Raw genomic sequence first — 12,405 nt, 5'->3', positions numbered from 1 at the left:
ATTGAGTCTCTTTGTTGAAGCTCTCTTGGTGGATTCTGTTGTGATGTTAGTATTCTTGAAAAATGATTAGTATGTAAACATTGACTGACTGATTGATTGCTTAATATATTGACTGATTGATCATCTGACAGGGACCAGCGTTTGGAGCAGGCCAAGGATCTGAGCAGTTGGAGCCAGTGGAGACAGAGCACCAGACGGACCCTGAGGAGGCTGAAGGAGGATGGGTTTGAGATGCTCAGCAACCTGGAGCTCTGGAGGGGAGACATCCATGTCATTGAGGGTAAGAGAGTGGATGCTAGTGACAAAACAACCTGTTACTTCAATTGACTTCTATTGACATGATTTATGTCAAAGGCTTAGTTACACGATCAAAGCTCAAAATTGGAATTGTGAGGGACAAAGGTAGAGTCCACAGAGATGATGTAATATCGCTGATGAAAATTGGGCAATTAAAAGTTATTTTGCTCACTTGTGTATCTTCTGTTGGAAGCATTGAAAGATATGAGTGCGTTGATGTTGATCTCTTTAAGATCCGGGATGGTATCTAAATCACTCATCCTTTCCCTTCTCTGTGTCCCATCACAGGGATGTTTGGCACGGGGATCCTGTCCTACTTCTCCTTCCTGCGTTTCCTGGTGCTGCTCAACTTCATCATGTTCCTGCTCATGTTCGGCTTCGTCATGCTGCCCATCATCACCGCCCCCCATGCCTCAGGGAACACCACCTTCAACCACGTGGATGGTAACACAGGCCTTTACGTGTTATAGAGTAAAGTAGACCATATTATACATGTAACTGTCAAGACAAAGGAAACACACAGACCCTTTAAACCGCCTATGCTCCTTTGAGACCCGTCTTTCAAAGTAGCGAAAAATAATAAGCATTTTGCATGATGGGATGTTAATTACTGAATTAACTCAGGAACCACACCTGTGTGGAAGCACCTGCTTTCAATAGACTTTGCATCCCTCATTTGCTGAAGTGTTTCCTTTATTTTGGCAGTTACATGTACATCACAGGAGGTTGGTGGCACTTTAATTGGGGAGGACGGGCTCGTGGCAATGGCTTGAGCAGAATGTGTGTAATGGTATCAAATACATAAAACACATGGTTTCCATGTGTTTGGTGCCATTCCATTCGCTCAGTTCCAGCTATTATTGTGAGCCTTCCTCCCCTCAGCAGCCTCCACTGCTGTACATTAATTCTATAGTATTTATGTAAACTGTAGGTCAGTAAGAGATTAACACCACATTCAACCATGTTGTCATGAAGGTTCAGTTAGAGAGGAGAGATATGGGGCATGTAGCTGTTCTGTAACTGTTCTGTAACTATTCTGCGACATCAAGAGCATCAGTCATCTTTACATTAGATTATGAAGGTTGTATTGTTAATCTCATCTATGATATATATATTTATTTTAAATTCATTGTTAATGGACTTCTAGAAAGATGCCTTACCAATATTATATTGTTGCTTCTGTTGTGAACCACAGGCTTCGAGTGCAGTAACTACCCCAGCACCTCTCGCCGTGGCCTGGTGGTTTTCCACCAGCACATCACAGACCTCCTCTCAGGGGCGGTACGGACTACCCTCCTCATATACCACGCCTTCTTATTCATTTAATTCAGTCACTCATTGTACGCCTGCATAGCACTGTAGATGATGTTTTAGGACTGAGAATGACTCCCTTGTTTGTTTCACATTTTAAAGGGCTTTCTGGAGCAGACCTACCTCTTCTATGGTTACTACAAGGTAGAGACCATTCACTTCCCTAAGTTCACCTACAACCTGCCTCTGGCCTACCTGCTGGTCACCATAGCCTACCTCTTCCTCAGTCTCATATGGATAGTCAAAAGGTAAAAAAGTGCCCTATCTTACTGTATTCAGACTTGTCAATTATACTAGTCTTTTGGATAAACCGCTCCTCAAAAGGCATATCTTCTCAAACATGCACATGCTGTCCAATTGATTTTCATGGTCCTGCAAGTCATATACTGTTATAGAAATACTTCAGTTTTTTAGCAATTTCCAAATCTGCATTTCTCGTTGTTCCCCAAAGGTCTGCGACTGGCTTCAAGCGTAAACTGGTGCAGGACGAGGATCGCTTCCAGAGCTTCTGCAACAAGATCTTTGCCGGCTGGGACTTCTGTATCGTCAACGACAGCGCAGCCAGGCTCAAGAGGAGCAGTCTTCTTTATGAACTGAAGGTGAGGTGTCAGTAGTCAGTCGATAGTATAGGTTGACTCAAAACAACAGGGAGAAATGTGATTCAGCACTATTGACAAAGTGAATTGAAGTCCTCAGTTCACACATTCCAGTTACAGCCATATAATGTAACAGAACTGTATTGGTTCACTTCTGTTTACCACTCGCTTTTCAACAACTCCTTTCAGAAGGAGCTGTGTTTATTTGTTTATTAATATATACAGTATAAGTGCTTATAACTGCATATAATGGAGATCCTATATTAATTCCTCTGTCCTTTCTATGTCAACAGACTGATCTGGAAGAGGAGCGCATCAAGCAGAAGATAGCAGACAGGACACGGAAGGAGAAGTGTAGGATCTACGTGATCCGACTGATCCTGAATCTGTTTGTGATCGCTGTACTGGCTGCCTGTTTCTACTCCATCTACATAGCCACCAACTTCTCCCAGAAAGCACAGATGACCAAGGTAACTAGGCAAGTCAGTTAAGAACATATTCTTATTTACAATGACAGCCTACCCTGGCCTAACCTGGACGACGCTGGGCCAATTGTGCGCCGCCCTATGGGACTCCCAGTCACGGCCAGATGTGATACAGCCTGGATTCGAACCAGGGTCTGTAGTGACGCCTCTAGCACTGAGATGCAGTGCTTTAAGACTGCTATACCACCCGGGAGCCCCATTTAGTGGAGGGTTCTTTTTAAATCACATTACGATTAACCTTTAAACAGCCACGTTAGTTCAGTTTAATTTGATGTGTACTATGGAAGCTTAAAGCTGAATTACAGCAGCACATACAAGAAAACAAATGTAAATCAATGATCAACATGAAGGGAGTTGAAGCGTGAATGGAGGAGGAGCATCTTGGTCACAGCCAGGGAGGAAAGTTGGTCAGAGACAGGTCTGGAGTCTCCTCAGCACCCCCTGCTGTCCCTGATGTCCTCAACCTCTCCTTATGGAGTCTGTAGGTTGCTGGTCAATAGACATATGCTTATTTTAGATCTGATACATATGTCGGCACACGGGTGGTCTGAGTAAAAACTGAAATATATCATTTTATTATAATAGTTTTCCCCCGGGGGAAAAAAAAATAGATTAATCGCCATTGAAATGACTAAAACCAAATCTAAACTGTATAATTGATAATGGACCTACATTTATTGCGTCTTCACTCTTTCCAGCATCCTAAAAGTCATCCAAAGAAAAACTAGACAGTCAGGGAGCATTGACGAGACTGAATGCGGCCCACGGGGAAAAATTAGTTTGACACCCCTGGTTTAGCACAATTTTTAAATGTTTCATTTTTTATTTAACTGCGCAAGTCAGTTAAGAGCAATTCTTATTTACAATGACGGCCTACCCCAGACCACGCTGGGCCAATTTTGCGCCGTCCTATGGCACTCCCAATCACGGCCGGTTGTGATACAGCCTGGATCGAGCTAGGGTCTGTAGTGACGCCTTGTAGCACTGAGATGCAGTGCCATAGACCACTGGCCACTCGGGAGCACAATGGTTGTTTTTTAAATTTTTACGTTTATCGATTTTACAAACAACACAAACATCAACACAGAACGACACTGACACATTCAACAATTTCAAAGGTTGAGGGATGAGCACAATGGCTGTTCTATTGAAATGAATGCTCTCTTCCTCAGTACTGTATACATAATGGCATGTGCCTTTTCTGTTTTACTTCAAACACACGTTGTCATAACAGGTGAACTTCATCCTGGACCTGATCTATGAGTATCTGCCTTCCATCGTCATCACCCTGGCCAACTTCATCACCCCCCTCATCTTCTCCCTCATCATTCAGTTTGAAGACTACTCCCCCGCCTTTGAGATCCGCTTCACTCTCATGAGGTAAACAACAGGGCTGGGGTTGTTTTATTTCTATTCAGTCATTACATCTTTCAGTTTACTTCCTGAATTGATATGAAATTTATCCCAACCCTGGCAACCAAGCACTTTCTTCTGTGAAAATCAATGAATGATGCTCTTGATGTTTCACACCTATTCTAGTTTGCATACTGATGTAGCACCCTGGTATTGATGAATAGATTTTTGCATTTTAACACCAACATTTCTTTGTAATGTCATAATCTTTCCACAGGTGTGTGTTCATGCGCCTGACCAGTATCTGTGTGCTTCTCGTCTCCCTCTGGGGTCAGATCACCTCTTGCCAGGAAGGCAACTGTGTCTGCGGGTACAACCACATCCTCTACCCGGTGAGTGGAGGTCAAAAATTACCGTAGATATACAATACCAAATCAAATTGTATTTGTCACATACACATGGTTAGCAGATGTTAGTGCGAGTGTAGCGAAATGCTTGTGCTTCTAGTTCCGACAATGCAGTAATAACCAATAAGTAATCTAGCTAACGGTTGAGTCAGTCAGGTTTGACGGTTGAGCCAGTCAGGTTTCTTTATTTGTACTATTTTCTACATTGTAGAATAATAGTGAAGACATCAAAACTACGAAATAACACATGGAATTATGTAGTAACCAAAAAAGTGTTTAACAAATCAAAATACATTTTAGATTTTAGATTATTCAAAGTAGCCACCCTTTGCCTTGATGACAGCTTTGCACACTCTTTGCCTTGATGACAGCTTTGCACACTCTTGGCATTATCTCTATCAGCTTCACCTGGAATGCTTTTCCAACAGTCTTAAAGGAGTTCCCACATATGCTGAGCACTTGTTGGCTGCTTTCCTTCACTCTGCGGTCCAACTCATCCCAAACCATCTCAATTGGCTTGAGGTCGGGTGATTGTGGAGACCAGGTCATCTGATGCAGCACTCCATCACTCTCCTTCTTGGTCAAATAGCCCTTACACAGCCTGGAGGTGTCTGTTACTTGAACTCTGTGAAACATTTATTTGGGCTGCATGAACTTATCCTCTGCAGCAGAGGTAACTCTGGGTCTTTTTTTCCTGTGGCAGTCCTCATGCGAGTCAGTTTCATCATAGCGCTTGATGGTTTTTGCGACTGCACTTGAAGAAACTCTCAAAGTTCTTGAAATGTTCTGTATTGACTGGCCTTCATGTCTTAAAGTAATGATGCACTGTAATTTCTCTTTGCTTATTTGAGCTGTTCTTGCCATAATATGGACTTGGTCTTTTATCAAATAGGGCTATCTTCTGTATACCACCCCTTCCTTGTCTCAACACAACTGAGTGGCTCAAATGCATTAAGAAGGAAAGAAATTCCACAAATTAACTTTTAACAAGGCACACCTGTTAATTGAAATGCATTCCAGGTGACTACCTCATGAAGCTGGAGGTAGTCACCTGGAATGCAAAAATCTATTCATCCAGCTGGTTGAGAGAATGCCAAGAGTGTGCAAAGCTGTCATCGAGGCAAAGGGTGACTACTTTGAAGAAACTAAAATCTAAAATATATTTTGTCTTGTTTAACACTTTTTTTGGTTACTACATGATTCCATATGTGTTATTTCATAGTTTTGATATCTTCACTATTATTCTACAATTTAGTAAAAATAAAGAACATCCCTGGAATGAGTAGGTGTGTCCAAACTTTTGACTGGTACTGTACATATTGATATTGGACGTTACTATGATCTCATATAATTCTACCTCTGCCTATAGTGTTGGGAGTCTCGCGTGGGCCAGGAGATGTACAAACTCATGATCTTTGATTTCATCATCATCGGTGCCGTCACTGTCTTTGTGGAGTTCCCTAGGAAGTAAGTAATCTTTTCTCTTCTCTCCTCTTCTCTCCTCTCCTCTTCTGACGGTTCTCTCCCTCTCCCCCTCCCCCTAGACTCATAGTGGACTACTGTGACTGCGGCCTGGCCAAGTGGTGGGGCCAGCAGGAGTTTTCCATCCCCCAGAACGTCCTGGAGATTGTGTATGGCCAGACCATCTGCTGGATCGGGACGTTCTACTGCCCCCTGCTGCCCGCCATCTGCACCATCAAGTACTTCATCATCTTCTACATCAAAAAGGTAACATACCATAGAAATATTAGACCGTATCAATGTACTGTGATAGTTGGGCCGGTGGCCATAATTGTAGTTCTATGTAATATAGTACAGTAAAAGAATCAGGAAGGTACAGAAACTAAACAGGAAGCAGCCGTGCTCAGGTCTGTTCAACCCTGATCCGACCAATCGGATTCCACGCTTTAAGATTGCTTCGATCACGTGGACTGGGATATGTTCCGCATAGCGTCAAACAACAACATTGATGAATACGCTGATTCAGTGAGTGAATTTATTAGCAAGTGCATCGGTGATGTTGTACCCACAGCGTCTATTGAAACATTCCCCAACCAGTAACCGTGTATTCAAATCAAATGTATTTATATAGCCCTTCGTACATCAGCTGATATCTCAAAGTGCTGTACAGAAACCCAGCCTAAAACCCCAAACAGCAAGCAATGCAGGTGGAGAAGCATGGTATTGATGGCAGCATTCGTGCAAAACTGAAAGCGCGAACCACTGCTTTTAATCAGGGCAAGGTGACCGGAAACATGACCGATTACAAACAAGTGTAGCTATTCCCTCCACAAGGCAATCAAACAAGCTAAGCGTCAGTAGAGACAAAGTAGAATGGCAATTCAACAGCTCAGACACGAGAGGTATGTGGCAGGGTCTACAGTCAATCACGGACTACAAACGAAAACCAGCCCCGTCGCTGACCACAATGTCTTAATCCCAGACAAACTAAATAACTTCTTTGCTCGCTTTGAGGACAATACAGTGCCACTGACACGGCCAGCTACCAAAACCTGAGGGCTCCCCTTCACTGCAGCCAACGTGAGTAATACATTTAAACAGGTTAACCCTCGCAAGGCTGTAGGCCCAGACGGCATCCCCAGCCGCGTCCTCAGAGCATGCGCAGACCAGCTGGCTGGTGTGTTTACGGACATATTCAATCAGTCCTTATCCCAGTCTGCTGTTCCCATATGCTTCAAGAGGGCCAACATTGTTCCTGTTCCCAAGAAAGCTAAGGTAACTGAGCTAAATGACTACCGGCCAGTAGCACTAACTTCCGTCATCCTGAAGTGCTTTGAGAGACTAGTCAAGGACCATATCACCTCCACCCTACCCGACACCCTAGACCCACTCCAATTTGCTTACTGCCCCAATACGTCCACTGACGATGCAATCGCAATAACACTGCACACTGCCCTAACCCATCTGGACAAGAGGAATACCTATGTGAGAATGCTGTTCATCGACTACAGCTCAGCATTTAACACAATAGTACCCTCCAAACTCGTCATCAAGCTCGAGACCCTGGGTCTTGACCCTGCCCTGTGCAACTGGGTCCTGGACTTCCTGACGGGCCGCCCCCCGGTGGTGAGGGTAGGTAACAAGAGATCCACCCCGCTGATCCTCAACACTGGGGCCCCACAAGGGTGAGTTCTCAGCCCTCTCCTGTAATTACTGTTCACCCATGACTGCGTGGCCATGCACGCCTCCAACTCAATCATCAAGTTTGCAGACAACACAACAGTGGTAGGCTTGATTACCAACAACAACGAGACAGCCTACAGGGAGGAGGTGAGGGCCCTCGGAGTGTGGTGTCAGGAAAATAACCTCACACTCAATGTCAACAAAACAAAGGAGATGATCGTGGACTTCAGGAAACAGCAGAGGGAGCAGCCCCCTACCCACATCGACGGACAGTGGAGAGGGTGGAAAATTATAAGTTCCTCGGCGTACACATCACGGACAAACTGAAATGCTCCACCCACACAGACAGTGTGGTGAAGAAGGTGCAGCAGCGCCTCTTCAACCTCAGGAGGCTGAAGAAATTTGGCTTGTCACCAAAAACCCTCTCAAACTCTTACAGATGCACAATCGAGAGCATCCTGTCGGGCTGTATCACCGCCTGGTATGGCAAATGCTCCGCCCACAATCTTAAGGCTCTCCAGAGGGTAGTGAGGTCTGCACAACGCATCACCGGGGGCAATCTACCTGCCCTCCAGGACACCTACACCACCCGATGTCACAGGAAGGCCAAAAAAATAATCAAGGACAACAACCACCCGAGCCACTGCCTGTTCACCCCACTATCATCCAGAAGACGAGGTCAGTACAGGTGCATCAAAGGGTAGACCAAGAGACTGAAAAACAGCTTCTATCTCAAGGCCATCAGACTGTTAAACAGCCACCACTAACATTAAGTGGCTGCTGCCAACATACTGACTCAACTCCAGCCACTTTAATAATAGAAACATTTTTGTAATTAATGTATCACTAGCCACTTTAAACAATGCCACTTAATATAATGTTCACATACTCTACATTACTCATCTCATATATATATATATACTGTACTCTATACCATCTATTGCATCTTGCCATCTTGATGTAATAAATGTATCACTGGCCACTTTAATCAATGCCACTTTATATAATGTTTACATACCCTACATTACTCATCTCATATGTATATAGTGTACTCTATACCATCTACTGCATCTTGCCTATGCTGTTCGGCCATCACTCATTCATATATTTGTATGTACCATTTCTTATTCATTCCTTTACACTTGTGTGTATAAGGTAGTTGTTGTGAAATTGTTAGGTTAGATTACTTGTTAGATATTACTGCATGGTCGGAACTAGAAGCACAAGCATTTCGCTACACTCCCATTAACATCTGCTAACCATGTGTATGTGACAAATATAATTAGATTTGATATGAATGACTGTTTGTGTTTTTGGTTGTAGCATATGGTTTTAGCTGGGTCTAAACCTCGGGTTACATACTCTAGGTAACTGATTGAGTTGAGCGATACTGTACCTCATAGGTAATAGTGTAGGTCAGGATATTTCCTTATCCTAATTCCTTCACCCAATTGATAGAGAAAAGGAATATCCCATACCTGTGTGCATTATGTTGACTGAAATGACTGAAAGGGAATTCTCACCCACAAATATGTTGATGAATGTATGTATTGTCTACCCTGCAGGTGACCCTGGTGAATAACTGCCGCCCGGCCACGCGTCCGTTCCGAGCCTCCAGCTCCAACTTCTTCTTCCTGGCTGTGCTGCTGATTGGCCTGGCACTGGCCTGTGTACCTGTCACCATTGGCATCGCACAGTGAGTACATGGCAGCAGTTAGCCTACCATGCATGCGTTTTTATTTCCATAGATAACCATCAATATGGCTAGTTGCACTGAAACTCACCGTGCACCAATCTCATACCCTTTTCACACTGCTGAGCCTAACTGAGCCAAGCTTAGCTGTACTGCTGAAACTGGGCTGGATAGGAAATATTTGAGTCAGCACAGTACAGTTTGGCTTGGCACCACAGTGTGAAAATAGTATCAATCTGCTCCTAGATCAGTTGTTGGGAACATGAACTTACCCTCCCGTTTCTCCCTTATCAGGATCAGCTGTTCCCAGGCCTGTGGTCCCTTCGTTAACTACACCACATCCTGGGAGGTGCTCCCCCGGACGGTGTCCCAGCTGCCTGCAGGGGCACGCACGTTCCTCCTGGCCATCTCCTCTGAGGCCTTCGCCGTCTCCCTCTTTGTCATCACATGGTACAGGTTCCGGCCAATGATATCACTCCTGTCTACGGTTCATTATTATTTGATATCCAGGCCGATAGACTGTGGTTTCAGCCAATCAATCAAATATATATATTTATAAAACCCTCTTTTCATCAACACGTCACAAGGGGCTATCAAAAATCTGCTTTGATAACTGTTGTCTCTTTCCTCCCTCAGCCTGGCCATGTTTTATGTCATTGCTCTAGCTGGAGCGCACAAGCGAGTGATCAACCAACTGAGGGAACAGCTAGTCATGGTGAGTAGCTACAGTAACCAGTCTACATGGCTGCACACTCTATACTGTACAGTAGCTTCATAGGACTTAGCTGTAGGGACAGGATTATTTTCCTGACCAGATAAAAATCTAGCTCCTAGTTATCTGGCATAACATTGTTATAGGGTTAATTATAGGTTATTATTAGTACCCTCCCAGGGTTAACCCTCCTCTTCTCCGTGTTTGGCCAGGATGGGCGAGACAAGCGTTTCCTGATCCAGAAGCTGTGTCAGGCCCAGAGGACCTGTGCTATTATATCCACAGGTGCTGGTTCTCAGTCCCACTCCTCAGACAGAGTCAGTCCCAGCTACCGCTCCAACTCTGGGGTCTTCCTGGTCCAGCCACCCCCGGACTCTGTTACTCATGTCTGAATTGCTAGGATTAGGCCCTTGAGTTTTATCTGACCAAAAAACTCAGGGCTCTTGATATTACTTGTAACTGGCTGTCTAAACACTATTACTTGCAGACACTATAGGGGCTGGCTTCCCAGAAATATATTAAGTCTAGACCTGGACTAAAATGCATGTTCAATGGAGAATCTCCATTAAAATAGCTTTTTAGTCCAGGGACCAGGCTCGATCTGTGTCGAGGAAACCAGCCCTACCACTGGCAGACACTAGATTTGAGGAACACTATGCAACTGGGGGATTCACTTTGCCTATCTTTGGTTTTGATCCAACGCATGTTGAGATCTGTGAATGTTCAAACGTTTAACAAGCACAGTTTTACAATATTGGACCAATAGTTTGAACTCAAGGCTGGCAAAATAGCTATTTACTGCCTTTTTGTGGGGAATACATTGTCCTGTTTGTTGTTTACTATATGTAGCCTACCATAAACATTACTATATGTGATGTCATGATGATAATTCTGCTGACTATTACCTTTTTTCCTTCCAAGAAGGACTCTATTTATGACAAGAACCACTATAAAACTTTGAATTGCCCTTCTGAGTAAAGTAATTAAAAAAAATCAAAGCTGATCCCATATTGTTCCACTTGAACGCCTATAAACACTAAACATTCCTCTTGCACTTTAAATGTGGCCTTTCTTGTTTATCTTTTAAAGGTATACTGTATTGATTTGTGTAAACTTATATTCTTTAATCTCTTGTTTACTATTTCCATTAACTCTAAGTATTAACTTTTAATAACCATGACAAGCTACATGTGATTTAATATTTCAAAATGTATTTGAGATCTGTCCCAACTTCCACTACATACCAAACTGAACTAATACTTTTTTACTGTACTCTGTCTTCACTGCCTGTGTTCCATAAAGGGGAAGTGTTGTTTTATCCATTGCAAACCATTGTTTATGAGTGAACTGTTACATTTGAATCAACTAGTAAGATGTAATTTTGGCTAAAGTTTTATAATTCCAAAATCTGTGTTATTCATTGTTATAAACTGGGTGGTTCAAGCCCTGAATGCTGATTGGCTGACAGCCGTGGTATATCAGACTGTATACCATGGGTTTGACAAACCATGTGTTTTTACTGCTCTAATTACTTTGGTAAACAGTTTATAATAGCAATAAGGCACCTCAGTGGATTGTGGTATATGGCCAACTCCGCTTTTCGTGGTGCTTAAGAACAGCCCTTAGCCGTGGTATATTGGCCATATACCACACACCCTCGGGCCTTATTGCTTATTGAATTGTGGCTGGAAAAGGAAAATAAATCATGCAAGTATTTAACGTGTGTTATTTCTTGTCATACTTTGTGTGAATATAACTTGTTTAATTTGTTCAGTAGGGAAACCCAAAAGACAAGATTCTGTTCATATTTGAATAGGCACCCAACATTTTCAAAAGTACATACTTAATCTTTGTCACCTCCGCACCAGCAGGTGTCGACGCCTCCAGAATAGGTAGCTACTGCTCCTTCAACAGCGCAGCGTACGGAACCGGAGGCAGCGTGCACTGTCAATTCCGTTGTCCAGAAAAATCTTCTGGCGAAAACTCGGAATAACGGAACCGGCAGACATGGCAGTGTTCTGGATATTATTTGGAATAATCTGCTGCCAGTTTATTACAGTGTCAGCTGATGACATTGTGGTGGCCTGCGGAGGGTTCGTGAAATCCGACGTTGAAATCAACTACTCGCTGATCGAGGTGAGTGCAGAGACGGCCTACTACCTTAGTAGGCGGAGACACTATTGCTGGGGGTCTTGAGTGGTGAAAAGACAGTTGAGTTTGAATGAAATAACATTACCCCCAAGGTGGCTAGTAAGGTGATCTAGCTAACTCTCTGAGTAGCCACACTAATCTCACGAGCCATCTCTGATCTATGTTTCTGGTTTCTCGTGCACAACCATGTCGCAATTCGGAACTTGCTAGCTAACATAGTATTGTACTAACTAGCTATCCTTACAAAACACATCAG

The 12,405-nt window shown here is 43.5% G+C and overlaps 1 protein-coding gene across 1 annotated transcript in view; it reads left to right on the top strand.

Annotated features, from left to right (window-relative positions):
* Positions 1-12,405, top strand: part of LOC118381809 (nodal modulator 1-like) — a 37,288-nt gene that overhangs the window by 1,390 nt on the left and 23,493 nt on the right. Inside the window, 16 exon segments of the mRNA XM_052505100.1 lie at positions 132-280; positions 586-741; positions 1,493-1,578; positions 1,711-1,856; positions 2,060-2,207; positions 2,498-2,674; positions 3,924-4,069; positions 4,320-4,434; positions 5,819-5,916; positions 5,994-6,177; positions 9,159-9,289; positions 9,581-9,736; positions 9,923-10,001; positions 10,211-10,404; positions 11,895-11,973; positions 11,976-12,134. Coding sequence (XP_052361060.1) covers positions 132-280; positions 586-741; positions 1,493-1,578; positions 1,711-1,856; positions 2,060-2,207; positions 2,498-2,674; positions 3,924-4,069; positions 4,320-4,434; positions 5,819-5,916; positions 5,994-6,177; positions 9,159-9,289; positions 9,581-9,736; positions 9,923-10,001; positions 10,211-10,404; positions 11,895-11,973; positions 11,976-12,134 — 2,203 coding nt within the window.

This window comes from Oncorhynchus keta, unplaced genomic scaffold, assembly GCF_023373465.1.
Source record: "Oncorhynchus keta strain PuntledgeMale-10-30-2019 unplaced genomic scaffold, Oket_V2 Un_contig_2237_pilon_pilon, whole genome shotgun sequence".
Classification (NCBI taxonomy): domain Eukaryota; kingdom Metazoa; phylum Chordata; class Actinopteri; order Salmoniformes; family Salmonidae; genus Oncorhynchus; species Oncorhynchus keta.
Note: the sequence above shows the minus strand (reverse complement) of the source record. Positions and strands in the feature narration are given on the sequence as shown.